The sequence below is a fragment of the Portunus trituberculatus genome, chromosome 19 (genome assembly GCF_017591435.1).
Source record: "Portunus trituberculatus isolate SZX2019 chromosome 19, ASM1759143v1, whole genome shotgun sequence".
In the NCBI taxonomy this organism is placed as follows: Eukaryota; Metazoa; Arthropoda; class Malacostraca; order Decapoda; family Portunidae; genus Portunus; species Portunus trituberculatus.
In genome coordinates this window covers 977,501-992,500 of record NC_059273.1, presented here as the reverse complement: position 1 = coordinate 992,500, position 15,000 = coordinate 977,501, and the positions used below count along the sequence as shown (strand labels likewise).

Sequence of the window (15,000 nt, the reverse complement as noted above, 5' to 3'; positions counted from 1 at the left end):
ACGATTACGGCCAGACACATCCACGGTCCATTTCGCTCGACAAGACATACTGTATCCCGCCAAAACTGAGCTATTCTGTCTTCCCTTAGTAATGAGATATCTCGAATTCCCTGGCACAATCAAGGTCTTCCTCAGTTTTTTTTTCCCCCTCCCAGAGGAGAACACAATCAGAAAAGCCAATTTTCTCTGGAGCATCAACGTGAGAGTGGCAGCACCTGGCCGCGACGGGGAGCAAATACTCGTATTCATCTGAACGGAGGGAAGCAGGGGCGCAATGAGTTTGTAATTTATCGATAGAAATAACTAGTTCTCATTATTTTTTGCAGTGTGAAATTGATTTCACTTCATTCTGGCTATATGATAAGGTAGTCATTATGTTTAGCCTTTGTGGAAAGTAACGACAGTAATTGGATGTACATGTATCGCGGGAGGAGGTTTCGTGTGAAATGAAGGGATCTTATTCTTATTCAAAACATTCTATTTATTTATTTTCTTTTTACAATTATTGGGTGATAATACAGTCCATACTTGTTTTGTATTACTTGTCTGAGCATTACCTGTGGAAGGTAATGCTCAGGTACACACAGGTGACCATAATGATTCTTTCCACTTCCATCTGTAGTCTTTTATCTCTAGCGTCATGTCTAGAACTATATATTGCTATGATCAATCTCTCCCTATAAACTCTGTGTTTTACATATACCCTAAAATTAGTTATAGACCATGAATTTTCTTATAAAATTCATTACATAATTCTTCACTTGCGTGATAAAAGTAATAAAATGTTTGCCATATGGTTTTCCTCAGAGACACTTCCTCTTCACACATGTGTTTCGTCATGAGTCAGTGCACGCACATTCACAGGAAGAGGGGGGAAAAAAAACATAACGAATTTGAATTTAGTGTTGCGCTATTTGTCTTTTATCCCATCAAAGTATCGAAGAAGTAATTAGGGCATGCGAGTGTATCGTTAATGCATCAACATAAATTAATTACGATACCGGCGGTGCTGGGCTCAATTCCTACCAAGGAAGGACAATTAGGTGATAAAAAGAGATCAATAATGATTCCAGTAATGATAGTTTTGTTGTCAAGGTATGTGTGTGTGTGTGTGTGTGTGTGTGTGTGTGTGTGTGTGTAGCAAAAATAAAATGTAGGATCCACCCCAAGGCTAATTTTATTTATTGACCAGGTGCAAAGGGTTGAGTTAGGCGCTCTTTGGTTGCCTGTCCTTGCCATCAGTCTTATAATGTTGTTTGTGTCAGCAATACAAGTTAAGGAATTTTCCATGTGTGAGTATTCAGTAGTGCAAGGTCAGTGGTGTTCCGGGGAAGTATGACCTCTCCCACCCTCCCTCTCTCCTCCTACGGAAGAGTTAGTCGAGCAAAACTGTCGACGCCAAAAGTTACATTTGACATTTCTTTCTGAAAACTTGTAATGGAGTTAAGATTTCTTCGTTAATGAGGATTAAAAAAAAAAAAAAACTTACATATGGATCAAGGAGTTTTTGCTGTCTATGCATATTTTCTTTCGTTTCTTTTCACAGAGTAACATTTATAGTTCCAATGCTCACTATTTCGCTTATGTTTAAGTTAAAGGAAGGAAAATCTTTAAATTGAAGAGGCAAAATCAATGGAATTATTTTATGCTTGTCGGGCATTGGAATCTGTTCATATGTTTTACTTACTTGAATAAGTCTTATTATAGAAAATATAACAGTATTTTTTGTGGCAAGTGTTATCAAGCTCATCGTAACATCGGCTGTAAGACGATGAGAAGTTTGTCTTTCTCCTCTCACCTTCTCTCTGGCAACACCACGTTGAAAAGGGGAGGAACGCAAAGAAACAAACAACTTACTAGAAATTCAAATGTCAGCTGCGGGGAATAATACTTTCTTTACTCGGCTTTGCTGGACGTTCTGATCTTCTTCCGTCCATGTTGTTATTTCTGAAAATCCTCCTTTCGTCCTTCTTTCTCTCTATTGTATTTTCCTTCATCTCTGCAAACCAGTCTAATCCCATGTCTTCTTAGATAATCTTCCTGATGCTGTCTATTTTGTTTATGCAAGATTGTCAGTTCCAAGTCTTAGCACTCTGTGTTTAGATATGTTTTCACCTCGCCACAGACTGTCAACTTATGTCTTAGTAAAATCTTCCCGTCGTGGACCAAGGACATGTAGGCGACCTTTCTAGCCATGCGAATGTTCTTTACTTCGGCAGGAGAACTAAGGAGAATGACAGTTTAAACTTTACAAAATCTGCCAAAAGGCCATTGAGAGAGCAGCTGTCTTGTGTATCCCCGCAGACAGTCGCCATCGATAGAGGGAGTGGGTGAAGGAGGCCAAAGGGGGGATGGAGGAGATTGGAACTTCTGAGGCGTTCGCCAAAAACAGGATGTGCCATTCTTCTTGCTTTTTCCCCCTATCTTCTCTCACTTTTACCTTCCATTCGCTCTCCTTTCAACAACAATTTTCATGTTGAAGGAAGAATCTGTACGCAACCTCGATAAACAAAGAGTTATCTGTTCGAGAACACACACACACACACACACACACACACACACACACACACACGTAGAAGACGTAATCATCCAAAATCTTAAGTTGTTGGTGAGATTTACATTTTTAGAAATAAATGATAAATTCTCTCTCTCTCTCTCTCTCTCTCTCTCTCTCTCTCTCTCTCTCTCTCTCTCTCTCTCTCTCTCGCAAATTTAAAGCGTAGAACGTGGGAAAAATATGTCACATGTCAGTAACTCCAAACAAGAAAAGTGTTTCCAGCCGTTTCTTCATATCGCAATACACTGAGCACAACAGACTTCAGAACAGTTTCACTCTTTATCTGGAGGAGGCAGCACCAGCTGTATATAATTTCTTCTATACTAGTGGTTCGTCCCCAGGTATCTTATATGGTCTTCCGAAAACACATACGCCATCGAATCCTGTTTGACCTATTCTCAGCAACATTGGCACTTTTAACTACAATTTGGCTAAATATCTAGTTGCCATTCTCGAGCCTACCACTATGAATCAGTTTACTCTTAAAAATTCATATCAGTTTATAAATGAAATACGCAATTTAGATGTTGGTAACATAGAGAGAGAGAGAGAGAGAGAGAGAGAGAGAGAGAGAGAGAGAGAGAGAGAGAGAGAGAGAGGGGATGTGTTTAGAGTCGTGTTACACTCCATGGGAGGCATTATTGAAAGGGGCCAGGTGTGGGGGTGGTTGGGTGCAGTTGTCACCTCGGGCAAATACACCCAAACTCCTCCATGCCGAAGTCCATTTAAACTTCCAGCTGACTCTATTTTTCCCCTGCTACAACACAGGCGAAACCCCGCTCGTAAGAGAAATCAATTATGTTTTTTGTCATCTGAAGCGAGTGGTTCCAGTTAATGGCCTTATTGAAGACCTGGACGAGGCTCTTAGTCCACGAGGGAACGCGCTCGGGACGGAGGGTGAGCTTCGCAGTCTCAAAATAGTCGAGGTTCTCCACTATCCTCTCCGGCTTATTCGATTTTGTTGAGACTCGGGTAACTCACCTTTCTCACTTGTCGGAGGGTCTCCAGAACCTTGCTTTGTCCACATCGTTTTAGAGTATACAGTATACAGTGTGTGTGTGTGTGTGTGTGTGTGTGTGTGTGTGTGTGTTTCACTGTTTCACTGTTTGATCTGCTGCAGTCTCTGACAAGACAGCCAGACGTTACCCTACGGAGCTCATTATTTCCGATCTTCGGATAGGCCTGAGACCAGGCACACACCACACACCGGGACAACAAGGTCACAACTCCTCGATTTACATCCCGTACCTACTCACTGCTAGGTGAACAGGGGCTACACGTGAAAGGAGACACACCCAAATATATCCACCCGGCCGGGGAATCGAACCCCGGTCCTCTGGCTTGTGAAGCCAGCGCTCTAACCACTGAGCTACCGGGCGTGTGTGTGTGTGTGTGTGTGTGTGTGTGTGTGTGTGTGTGTGTTTTCATGTGTTTTAGTTTTCTTTTTTTTTCGAGGGAGGGATAGAAAACGAAAGAAAAACAAAAGAAAATTTAAGGAAGTTAAAGACCATAAATAGAAAAGAAATACAGAAAAGGGAATGAAACGTGGCGGATAATTCATCTTCTTTTTCTTGATTTGTGTGTGTGTATGTCTGTGTGTGTGTGTGTGTGTGTGTGTGTGTGTGTGTGTGTGTGTGTGTGTGTGTGTGTTCTAAACTTCTCGTAAACAACACAATTGTCAAATGTTTCTCTTCCATTTCTGAGGCTGTACATTATTTCTGCTTAATTTACTTAATATTTCGGCACTTGGTGCTCTAAGGGTTATTTTAACATCCTCCCAACACCGAATAGAACAAGCAACATCTTCTTTCCCCTATGTTCTTAAATATCATCCTCATATCCACAAAATGCATTCAATCTGCCTCTCTTTCTCTTTTACTTGTTCCTTCATCCTTTCTTTTTATCCTTTTCACCTTCACCTGCCCACGCTGTTATCTTCTCCGTCAAAGGAGAACCAGCCCGCCTCGAAATTACTATTAGCAACCCGATGAAGGGCCAAAACTTCCTTTAAAGGCCGGACGGCTTCATGGTCAGCTAATTAAAGAAGCCAACTTGTAAGGTGACCTGAGGCTTTTGTGGTTGGCTTCCCTGTCGAACCTCTTTCATTATAGTTCATTACATTCGTGGATAAAATACAAACAGTGGAATGACAGGCTGGCAAAGAATCTTTTCTCATACTAGAGGTAAATCTGGAAGGAACTGATTAAAACGTTGTTTAATGCAGAGATCATAACAGTAACAGTAACACCTGCAGTAAAGTGTCTGGAGTCATTAGTGTGTGCCTCCTCAGAGACAATTCCTTACAGTAAGATTTCTTGGACTGAATAATGTTGCAGACATACGCTGCAGGAACGCCGAACATGAAATTGGTTTACACCAAACCAAGCGGTGAATATCTATGATACAAAACCAATCATATAAATCAAAAATATCATCCGAGTTGCTTATCATGACGTACGCTTTTATCAACACTGAGTCACCGAAGCCTTTTTCGTATTGCCATCCGATAACAAAATCGTATCTTTGCTAGTAAAACCCCAAGAATTTACGACACTGCTAAAAGCGTGAAATTTAAGCATTCCAATCGCGCCATCGTAGTTTACCTGGCTGCTTCCTGCTATTAACCGGCTGTGCTGAACCCTTCCCTTGCAGGCCGGTAATAAGGCTTCCCTAACACTCTTGCTCCCCTTGAATGTAAATTTCATTCGGCTTCCCCTTTTTGTCATTGGTGTTCTCGTGATTTATTTATCGAGGCAGCAGGTTGCTAATCTTCCCCTTTCGCAGCTTCGTTCATCACCACCTGATATGCAAATGCGGGAGTTTTGTCGTCATCTCCATCAACCTAACTTTGCATAATCCATGTAGCTCATGGGCACTTTCATCTAGCCTCTTTACACTAAGAGAAACATAATAGTTCTTGCTAAAGAGGCGTCATTGCGTGTCTCTAAGGACAGAGATGCTGTGATGGATGATGAAAGGCTTGGTAAACGTGCTGTGTACCTGTGGCCTGATACCTGTGTGGCTCATTCTGTCCTCATATTATATAATTGAAGTTACGAGTATCCTTTGTGTACAAACGCCGCACAGTATGAGCCTCGTTATAGTGTAGAATATACGGAAATACACGCAGACTCAATTTTGATCTCAGCATCCTCCTAGCATTAATATTTCGAACTTTAAAAATTTTATGTCGGCAAAGTTAGAGATAACGACGGAAATTACTGAATATTTCTGAATAGTTTGCCATTAAAGTCGTGAAGAATTATATAAACATAGCTAAACTATATTTGATTTTTCATCAGTACAGTAGATATATATTTGATATCCAATAACGGTATTACTATGAAAGATACCAATATCTCGAGTGGAGAAAGGGAGGAAAGAATGGAAAGACGAAAAAATTATGGGAAGAGGGATATAAAGGAAACGGGTGAGAGAGGAAAAGAGGAAGCGATGCGTGGAATAGTTTGGTGCAGTTGTTTCGAGGTGAACTCATGTAGGTGCCCTGTTCCTGCTGTGTGACACTGCTCCTTTATTGGATGTACAGACCATAAGATTACTAGTCATGCGTCATTATGCCACTTGAGGTTATTATGATTTCAATTTCATATTAGAGCAGTTGTTAGACAAAAAAATAATCTGAATCCAAATGGTGGTAGTCAGACCGAATTGCCAGCAGCCATACCTTGCCTGCAAACATGCCATCTTATTTTTATTTCTGTGGTAACAGGACGTCCTTGCCTGCCTCTCTTTGAGCCGTCTTTGTATGGAAGACAGTGTATAGATTTGGGTGTGAGAATCAACATGTATCTGTATAGGTGAGAGACAGACACACTGACAAGCAATGTGAATCAGTTTACTAAAAGTCAGTCAGTCAAGGAATTTACTAAGCGCTCACTCTGAGCGGTTAAAATGAGTGTTATTCGTGACAGTCGTGAATGCCTGAGTTAGTGATCTGATTTGCAAACTAATTTAAAATGCATTTCGATGTGTATCGGGAATTAACATTTACTGACAAACATTATAACTAATAGCAGAAGACTTGAACTGCTGAAGTATGTCTCGCCTAACACAAAATCATTCAGATCAATCATATCAATCAATTCAATCAAATCAATCAATCATATCATTTAATTCTAAGATACACTATTCTCCTTATTGAAATCAAAACAATTAGTGATATTTTCCCTCACTGAACTCTCCAGTTTGATAGTGCAATACACTTACAATTAAGAGTATGGAGATTAGCAGCTGATCAGAGAGCGTACTCGAATGTGCAAGTGTCTTTACCATCAAGGTTTACATGTCAGATCCTTCAGTATGAGTGCGGCAACTCCCACACATCGCTTAATCCTATTTGGTGATAATGATGATGACGACAGACGATGGCTTCTGTCAGCTGATAAGGAAAGGATGGAAAGAAGGGAGAATTAAAGTGAACGTGTGTGTGTGTGTGTGTGTGTGTGTGTGTGTGTGTGTGTGTGTGTGTGTGTGTGTGTGTGTGACTTGAGAAATACCTAATTATCTGCAGCGCCAGTACATCTAAGAGCCTCACTGCGTTCCGGTCTTCCCGCCTCGGCAGCTGCACGATGGATGAGGCGTCGAGTCCTGCGGGGTTCAGGGAGGCGCCTTGCAAATATATCAACGCCAAGGTGATTCATGCCGGCACGAGATGGCTGTAAATCGGACTTGAGTGTACAGAACACCGAATATGACCTCCTTGTGGCCGTTACACAAAGGAGAGGACAACCAGTACAAAATGTTTCACCACTACGTCATTCGTGTTTCTTGAAGCAGGGAGGAAGAAGACGTAAAAATTAAGAGATGGCACAAGAACGTTTTATAATCAACGTTCAGTTATCGCTTTTGCTTCAATGATTATTTTATGTGGCTTTCTTAGATCGTGAGAGAGAGAGAGAGAGAGAGAGAGAGAGAGAGAGAGAGAGAGAGAGAGAGAAAGCTTAACGAGTGCGCGTTTGCCGATGAATATTTCCGTTTGCGTCCATGTCTCCATGAGATTTTTATTTTTAGTCTTCATTTTGTTTCTATTTCTAGCCACTGTCCTCTCGGTACACATTTCACAATCATATTCTGCACATCACTCCCTTCTCCATTCTCACATTCTCTCAGCAGCTGTCCCCTCCGATATATTCATGTTCCTTCTCATCCTATCGTCCTCGTTCTTCCATTTCTATTTCATCTCCCGTCACCACCCCTTACCGTGTCACTCCTCTCCCCTCCATTGTCCAGTAAATAATAGAGACAGGTGACGGGAGCTTCCCCTTCCGCCTCACTCTTCATATTGGGAAAGACACTCTTTTCGTGCCCTCGCCTCCTCTTTTAAGCCATTGAAGAATACTGAAAGAAACTCCCTCATTCTTTGCTTGTATACGGACGGAAAGTTCACCTTGTATATGAGACTCATTCATCATTGTAATGTGAGTTAATCCTGAGGTTTATTGGTAACTTTCTCTCTACTATCATATTATTTTATACCAGTAAATACTGCCAGACATAACGTTATTAGATCGCGAGGCTGGATGGAGAATGGATGAGGTCAAAATTTTCAGGCGTATCAATCTTTTTACAACTACTGGAAAAGACAAAACGAGTATGCCTTTGTAGAGGCGCGATGTGCTGAAGGAGAGATTGACAGCTCAGAGGAAACCAGAACAGATTACTTCATGGAAATTAGGCTGCCATTCCCCGCAATTTTTTTTTTTTATTCTTTTTTGCGACTTTGGTAAACAGGAATGTATTTATAACCCGTTATTCAGGTTTTACAGAGGCATTTAGAGTCTATGTTTAAAGGGAAATAGTTCCTGAATCGTAGACTGTTTAGCCGGGCGGCAGATATATATATATATATATATATATATATATATATATATATATATATATATATATATATATATATATATATATATGTAGAGAGAGAGAGAGAGAGAGAGAGAGAGAGAGTCTTGTCTAAAAAATAAATCACTCGCATGTAACAATGTCTGAAATTCGTCGCTGAAGCTTCTCCTAATAGCGTGTACTGCGAGGGCGAGTATTATAAGCGTGACGCCGTGAACATAATTAAAGAAATTCCTGGAATCAAAATGAAAGAAACATAATCGCATTAGCCGAGTGGAGGATATGTACCCGATACGCTGTGTAACCGTACCGTTATAGTACCACATTCCCAGGTAGAGAGAGAGAGAGAGAGAGAGAGAGAGAGAGAGAGAGAGAGAGAGAGAGACTCAGCATTAGCACGCCACCGCAACCGCTACACCGCTCACGTCTCTGAATTTAATTTGCATTTTAAAAAGTTTCTGAGCTAACAAGGTGTAAAGACGCCCCTGGAGAGAAAAATGACAGGAAGGCAGCGACGGATGAAGAGCACTGCAACACACGCATTTCTAACCTTGGCCAGTAATATAATCAGAAGGATGGAGTCTCTGCCGGCCGTCCACCGTCCAAGTTTGCAAAGGAAATGAGGTGAAATGCCAAGTTTCCTCCTGTGTCTGTGCGTCGCCGGGATCTGCCAGACAACTGATGAGAATGAGGAAGCGAGGCAAGGGTTGGTAGTGCAGGGATTGCGGCTGCAGGGAAAGGGAAGGCAGGACAAGGACGAGAAAATAAGGACTGTATGGGAGGAGGGAGCCAGAGACCATAGAATGGAGGAAGGAGTAAGGAAGGACAGAATGGGAGGAGGAAGCAAGTAAGGGAGTCAACAAGGCAAAGGCGTTGCCATATAAAGAAGTAGTTTATCTGATACAAAAAGACAAAATGAAAATCTTATTCCATACACTTACCAGTGAGTGCGAATCACTTGTCTGTTTTGTTACTATAATTTCATTTCATGTGATAATTTTCCTCCATAAATTCCGACTAGCATAGAAACGCATTAGATTTCAAAGCGTTTACTCACTGGAAGCGGAGGCCCAACCACGATATGCTAAGAAAAGAAGAAGTAAAATCAAAAGTAATAAAGCAAGGGAGCAGCAACATCAAAAGCAACAACAGCAACAGCAGTAACACCATCATAGACATCATCAGCAGCAGCAGCAACAGTAGCAGCAACAGAAGAAGCAGCAGCAACAATAGTAGTAGTAGTAGTAGTAGTAGTAGTAGTAGTAGTAGTAGTAGTAATAGTAATACCAGTAGTAGTAGTAGTAGTAGTAGTAGTAGTAGTAGTAGTAGTAGTTGTAGTAGTAACAGTAATACCAGTAGTAGTAGTAGTAGTAGTTGTTGTTGTTGTTGTTGTTGTTGTTGTTGTTGTTGTTGTTGTTGATGTTGTTGTAACTGTAGTAGTAGTAGTAGTAGTAGTAGTAGTAAAAGTAGTAGTAGTAGTAGTAGTAGTAGTAGTAGTAGTAGAAGTAGTAGTAGTAGTAGTAGTAGTAGTAGTAGTAGTAGTAGTAGTAGTAGTAGTAGTAGTTGTTGTTGTTGTTGTTGTTGTTGTTCTAAAATAATAAATTAAAAGAACCATTGTGCGGTTGATATTCGATGAAACCAACATTTTTAAAATCTTTTAATCATGCACGTGTTATATACCGTCTCTGCCGTTACTATATCTATCCATTTAGTAGCAGGAGTATATATGGTCAAGATAAACAGATAAAAATACTCAGACCGTTCATAATGACGGATATTTCATTTGAAGCGCTCTTTGCTTTTGAGTTAGATTACTGTGTAGATAAAAGCTAACTTTTATCTTTTCTATATGAATGTAATTTCATTAATGTTTTAGTGGAGGAAGTTTATAAAAGATATATTACAATTTCTTAATTATAGTTAATAGAAAGTGTGTGTGGAGAGAGAGAGAGAGAGAGAGAGAGAGAGAGAGAGAGAGAGAGAGAATATATCGTACAAACAAGCAGTAAAGAAACAAGTCCTGTTATCGCTTGTTTCAGCGACGCACACGTTATCTGAGGTTGGTACTCCCGCTCCCATACATGGTGGTAGTCATTAATGAGTGGGACAATGATATCATTGCTGATAGTGGAAGGCATTGTATGCAAGTCAGCATCAGGACATACACACACACAAAAAAAAAAATGAAATGGATCCATTAAATTGTGGTACTTAGGTCATTCAATTTCTTTTGCTTCGCTATGTTTAGGTGATACACAGCTCTTAGTAAGTTCTTTTCCCGAAAAGAATTATGTTTATTGCCTTGCATAAATGATCAAAAAGAGATGTGGAGCTATTGTCGTCTTTTGCTGCTGTGTGATGTTATGAACAGCCAGAGCTGTAATGATAAAAGAGGAAACACAGGAACTCTGTGTCACCGTTAAACTTAATTTAGCCATATGATACTCACTTAGTGTGACTCTTATGTAAATAATATGTTATATTTAAGTGATTTTAATTCATTGGCGACTTTTGAAAACTAACTTCTCGTTTTCTCCATTTCAGCCAATAGGAGGCAACGTCACGAAAAGAACGAACCGAGTTTATGCTCTGGAATAATTCATTCCTAGTTCGTATACCTTATAACCAATGTTATGCATTGGTTATCGATGTATTGACATGAAATATGATAAACACACGACTAAGATGTAATCGTTGTAATGTGACGGTGATATGTTGACAATATCAGTTTCTTTTTTCAAATATAGTATGTAGAAAAGTGTAAATGTTTCGTGAACCAAAATTTGAAGCTTCATCATAAGAGGGTAAAGTCACCACTGGCGTAGTCACTCCGTGGGTGGCAGCGGTGAAAGCCATGCACGACATAAGGCTCGCGTTCTTTTCTCATTTCTAGAGTTGTATTGATACAATTACGAAATATTTATAAAGGGAGGAAATTATTTGGGTAGTGTGTGGCGTACTATATACAAAAAAAGTGTCTCTATTACCTGCAGTGTGGCTCGGTCGTCGTGATACTTGCTTTGCTTTGCCTAGGATGCAGGACGGGACGCCCAAAAGAGTGGTGGTGATTCAAGTAAGTTACCGTACTTATTGCAAAACGTGAAACGTTGGACGTCAACAAGCATGTGTGTGTGTGTGTGTGTGTGTGTGTGTGTGTGTGTGTGCGCGCGCGCGTGTGCGTGCGTGTGTATGTCTAATTCACTACGGTCGTCTGCTGGTCACCCAGTCAACCTTCCCCGTTACGGAGCGAGGCCAGAGGTCATAGACCGGTCTTCGGGTAGGACTGAGACCACAACACACTCCACACACCGGGAAAGTGAAGCCACAACCCCTCGAGTTACATCCCGTATCTACTTGTTATTAGGAGAACAAGGGCTGCACATTAAGATGCTTACCCATTTGCCTCGCCTCGCTCGGAATTCGAACCCGAGCTTTCTCGGTTGTGAGCCAAATGTGCTAATCACTACACTACGCGGTGTGTGTGTGTGTGTGTGTGTGTGTGTGTGTGTGTGTGTGTGTGTGTTCCTGCATGTGCAAGTGTGTCGCCGTGTGGATGTTTTTTTTTTTTTTTTCTCATATTCGTTGACTATACGCCGGCAAGCAGTTCTTCAGTAATATATCTATGATCGTACCCTTCTATTATTATATACAGGTTAGTTTTGCCGGTTCGGTGTTTTTTTTCCAATTATGCCGTAATCTCTCTATTCTCCACCCCCCCAAACAAACTTATGGACATGCAATGCGAGTTTTCTGGCGGACGTGGCAAACTGGCGAAATTTGATGATTATAGCCGCCCGCCAAAAAAAAAAAAAAAAAAATCCTGGTTACTAAGATTTTCCTTAGATATTTTAGAGATTTTTCCTTAGATGTCTAGGAAAGCTTAACTGGAGTCAAGGTTCCAATGTTCCAGAATCAAACGCTTCACGAACACCAAAGATTATAAACATTTTGGAATTTTAGTAATTATTCTTATGATACAAAGAAACGAAAATATCTATAAAATATACTATATAATCCACAACGGATAGAGATAGTTTGTCAAAAACCAGCAAGGTAGGCAAATATCAATTCACATTTATGAGCTATATGTATTATTAAAATTCGGCTTTGTTTGCATGACCAGACCAAAATTATCTTGCCATTTTATCCCATGTTTTATCAGTAAATCAGTTTTCTTCTCTGCCACCCTAAAACAATCTTTTCCCAAAAATATTGATCTTGTTTTTGTATTTAGCATACACTGATTTTTAACACGATTGAAAAGTATTCCCAACCGTAACTTCGTTGTATACAATACACTGAAAATACAATGTATTTCAGGTACTCTTTGTTGTGGTCCATGCAAAGCATCGACGAAAGTCTCATAACTGTCACGAAGTAACAGGAGATGGAAACCAGTGTACCGCAGGTTAGTGCTTACTGCAGTGTTCTGAGAAAATCTATTTATTGCTTGCTAAGCATAAAAACATGGGGTGAAAGTGACGCTAAAGTGAAACACACACACACACACACACACACACACACACACACACACACACACACACACACACACACACACACACGCACACAAGCATACGCACACGCACACGCACGCAAACGTACGCACACAAGCATACGCACACGCACGCACACAAGCATACGCACACGCACGCACACAAGCACACGCGCAGACACACGCACACGCGCAGACACACGCACAGACACACACACGCACACACAATCACGCGCGCGCACACACACACACACACACACACACACACACACACACACACACACACACACACTCGCATGCACGCACGCACACGCACGCACGCACACAGGCACACACGCACACGCACACACGCACGCACACCTAACATCAAATCCATCCATCCTGTGTCACTTAAAAGTCGATCTGACTTACTAGTATATGGAAATAACAATTCTAATTAAGAATAGGCAACTCGAGTATTCTGGCGAAAGTGTTGATGTCCATTTGTTTATCTTACAAACATTGTGGGACATAAAGTTAATTCCTGCTGCAATGTGCACGCCACAATGCCTTGAGGAGGAGGAAAGCTTCACATATTTCTCACTCCTCACTCTACAGCTGTCCAGTGATATGTTAATTTTTTGCTCGATTGTTTTGCCACTTTTACCTTTTTCATTGTACAAATCAATAGATTTTAGACTTGTAGTATGCTGTATTTAAGATATTAATAGCAGTATTAGAAGATAATCAGAAAAAATATTTCTGCTTTGACTAACTTTTCCCCAAATTTTCCATACAGGATATTTAAAAATAGATACAGAACGCAAACAGTAACATAATAATCAATGTTTTATGCATCTGTATGCGCCTGGGATTCAATATAACAATAATTTAGCTCATGTCAGCAAAGGACATGTAGCAACGGTGACATCTGGTGGATTAGTTCCGAAAACTCCCCATTGTAATTATATTTCATGATGATGTCTGTTTGGCTCAAGTGGTTTAGCGCTCTTAGATATAAAGTTAATTACCAAAATTCTATTTATAACAGCTCAATCTGCATTAATATTCATATGGGAAATAAAAAGGTAAACCTTAAGAGTTTCACCACCTTGCCCTTTCTGGACGAAACAATTTTTTTCTGGTAGATTTCGGCTTGCTTTTAATTAAAATACCACTTGTTTTTGACGCAAATCAACCATTTTTTTTTTACAAGCAATAGGTACACGGTAGATAACGTGGCACTAAGAAGTTCCAAGTATGAGAAAGATTTAGGAGTCATAGTTAGCTCCGATCTCGGTACAAGGAAGCAATGTATTGAGGCCAGAAATAAGGCGAATAGAGTATTAGGACTCATTTTTAGAAGTGTTAAGAGCAGGAGTCCTGAAGTAATACTAAAATTATACTTGGCGCTGATCAGGCCACATCTTGACTATGCAGTACAATTCTGGTCCCCACATTTCAGGAAGGACATAGCTCTGTTGGAGTCAGTGCAAAGGAGGATGACTAAAAAGATACAAGGAATGAGGGATATTCCCTATGAAGAGAGACTGATAAAAACTATATTTGCATTCCATAGAGAGATTAGAGAGACGCATGTTAAGAGGAGACCTGATATAAGTATTTAAGTGGTATAAGGATTTTAACAAAGAGTACATGAATGTAGTTCTTAGGATCAGTAGCGCGGACAGAACCAAAAATAATGGGTTTAAACTTGAAAAATTCAAGTTTAGGAAAGAAATGAGAAGAAACTGGTTTTCAAAGAGTGGTTAAATTAAATCAATGAATAAGTAAAATGCATAAGACTGTGTACTTTATCGTAAGGAGAGTGGATTGCGGCCTCCTGCTAACACAGACTACCCTCCTGGGTGACCAACACCCAGATGTGGTCGATAGACTGATGATTTACCTGACTGAGACTAATTTAATCAGAGTTGTGATTTATGTGTATATATTCATTTTGCACTATAAATATTTCGACAATATCATGTATGTAAATAAAAGTATGAAAGTGTGTATGATTTCAGTCTTGCGTGATCTGATGTGAATGCTTTCCCTATTCATGTATATGTGCAATTAGTAATGCTACGTAGCCAACCTGTGTGCTTGTGAGTTA

At 40.3% G+C, this 15,000-nt stretch overlaps 1 protein-coding gene across 1 annotated transcript in view; it reads left to right on the top strand.

Moving 5' to 3' along the window:
• The first annotated feature begins 11,259 nt into the window (after window positions 1–11,259).
• LOC123506074 (serine/arginine repetitive matrix protein 1-like) overlaps window positions 11,260–15,000 on the top strand; it is a 6,400-nt gene continuing 2,659 nt past the window's right edge. Inside the window, exons 1-2 of the mRNA XM_045257931.1 lie at window positions 11,260–11,486; window positions 12,734–12,821. Of these exons, the coding sequence (XP_045113866.1) occupies window positions 11,448–11,486; window positions 12,734–12,821 (127 nt within the window). The 5' untranslated portion in view covers window positions 11,260–11,447. The remainder of the gene's footprint in view (window positions 11,487–12,733; window positions 12,822–15,000) is intronic.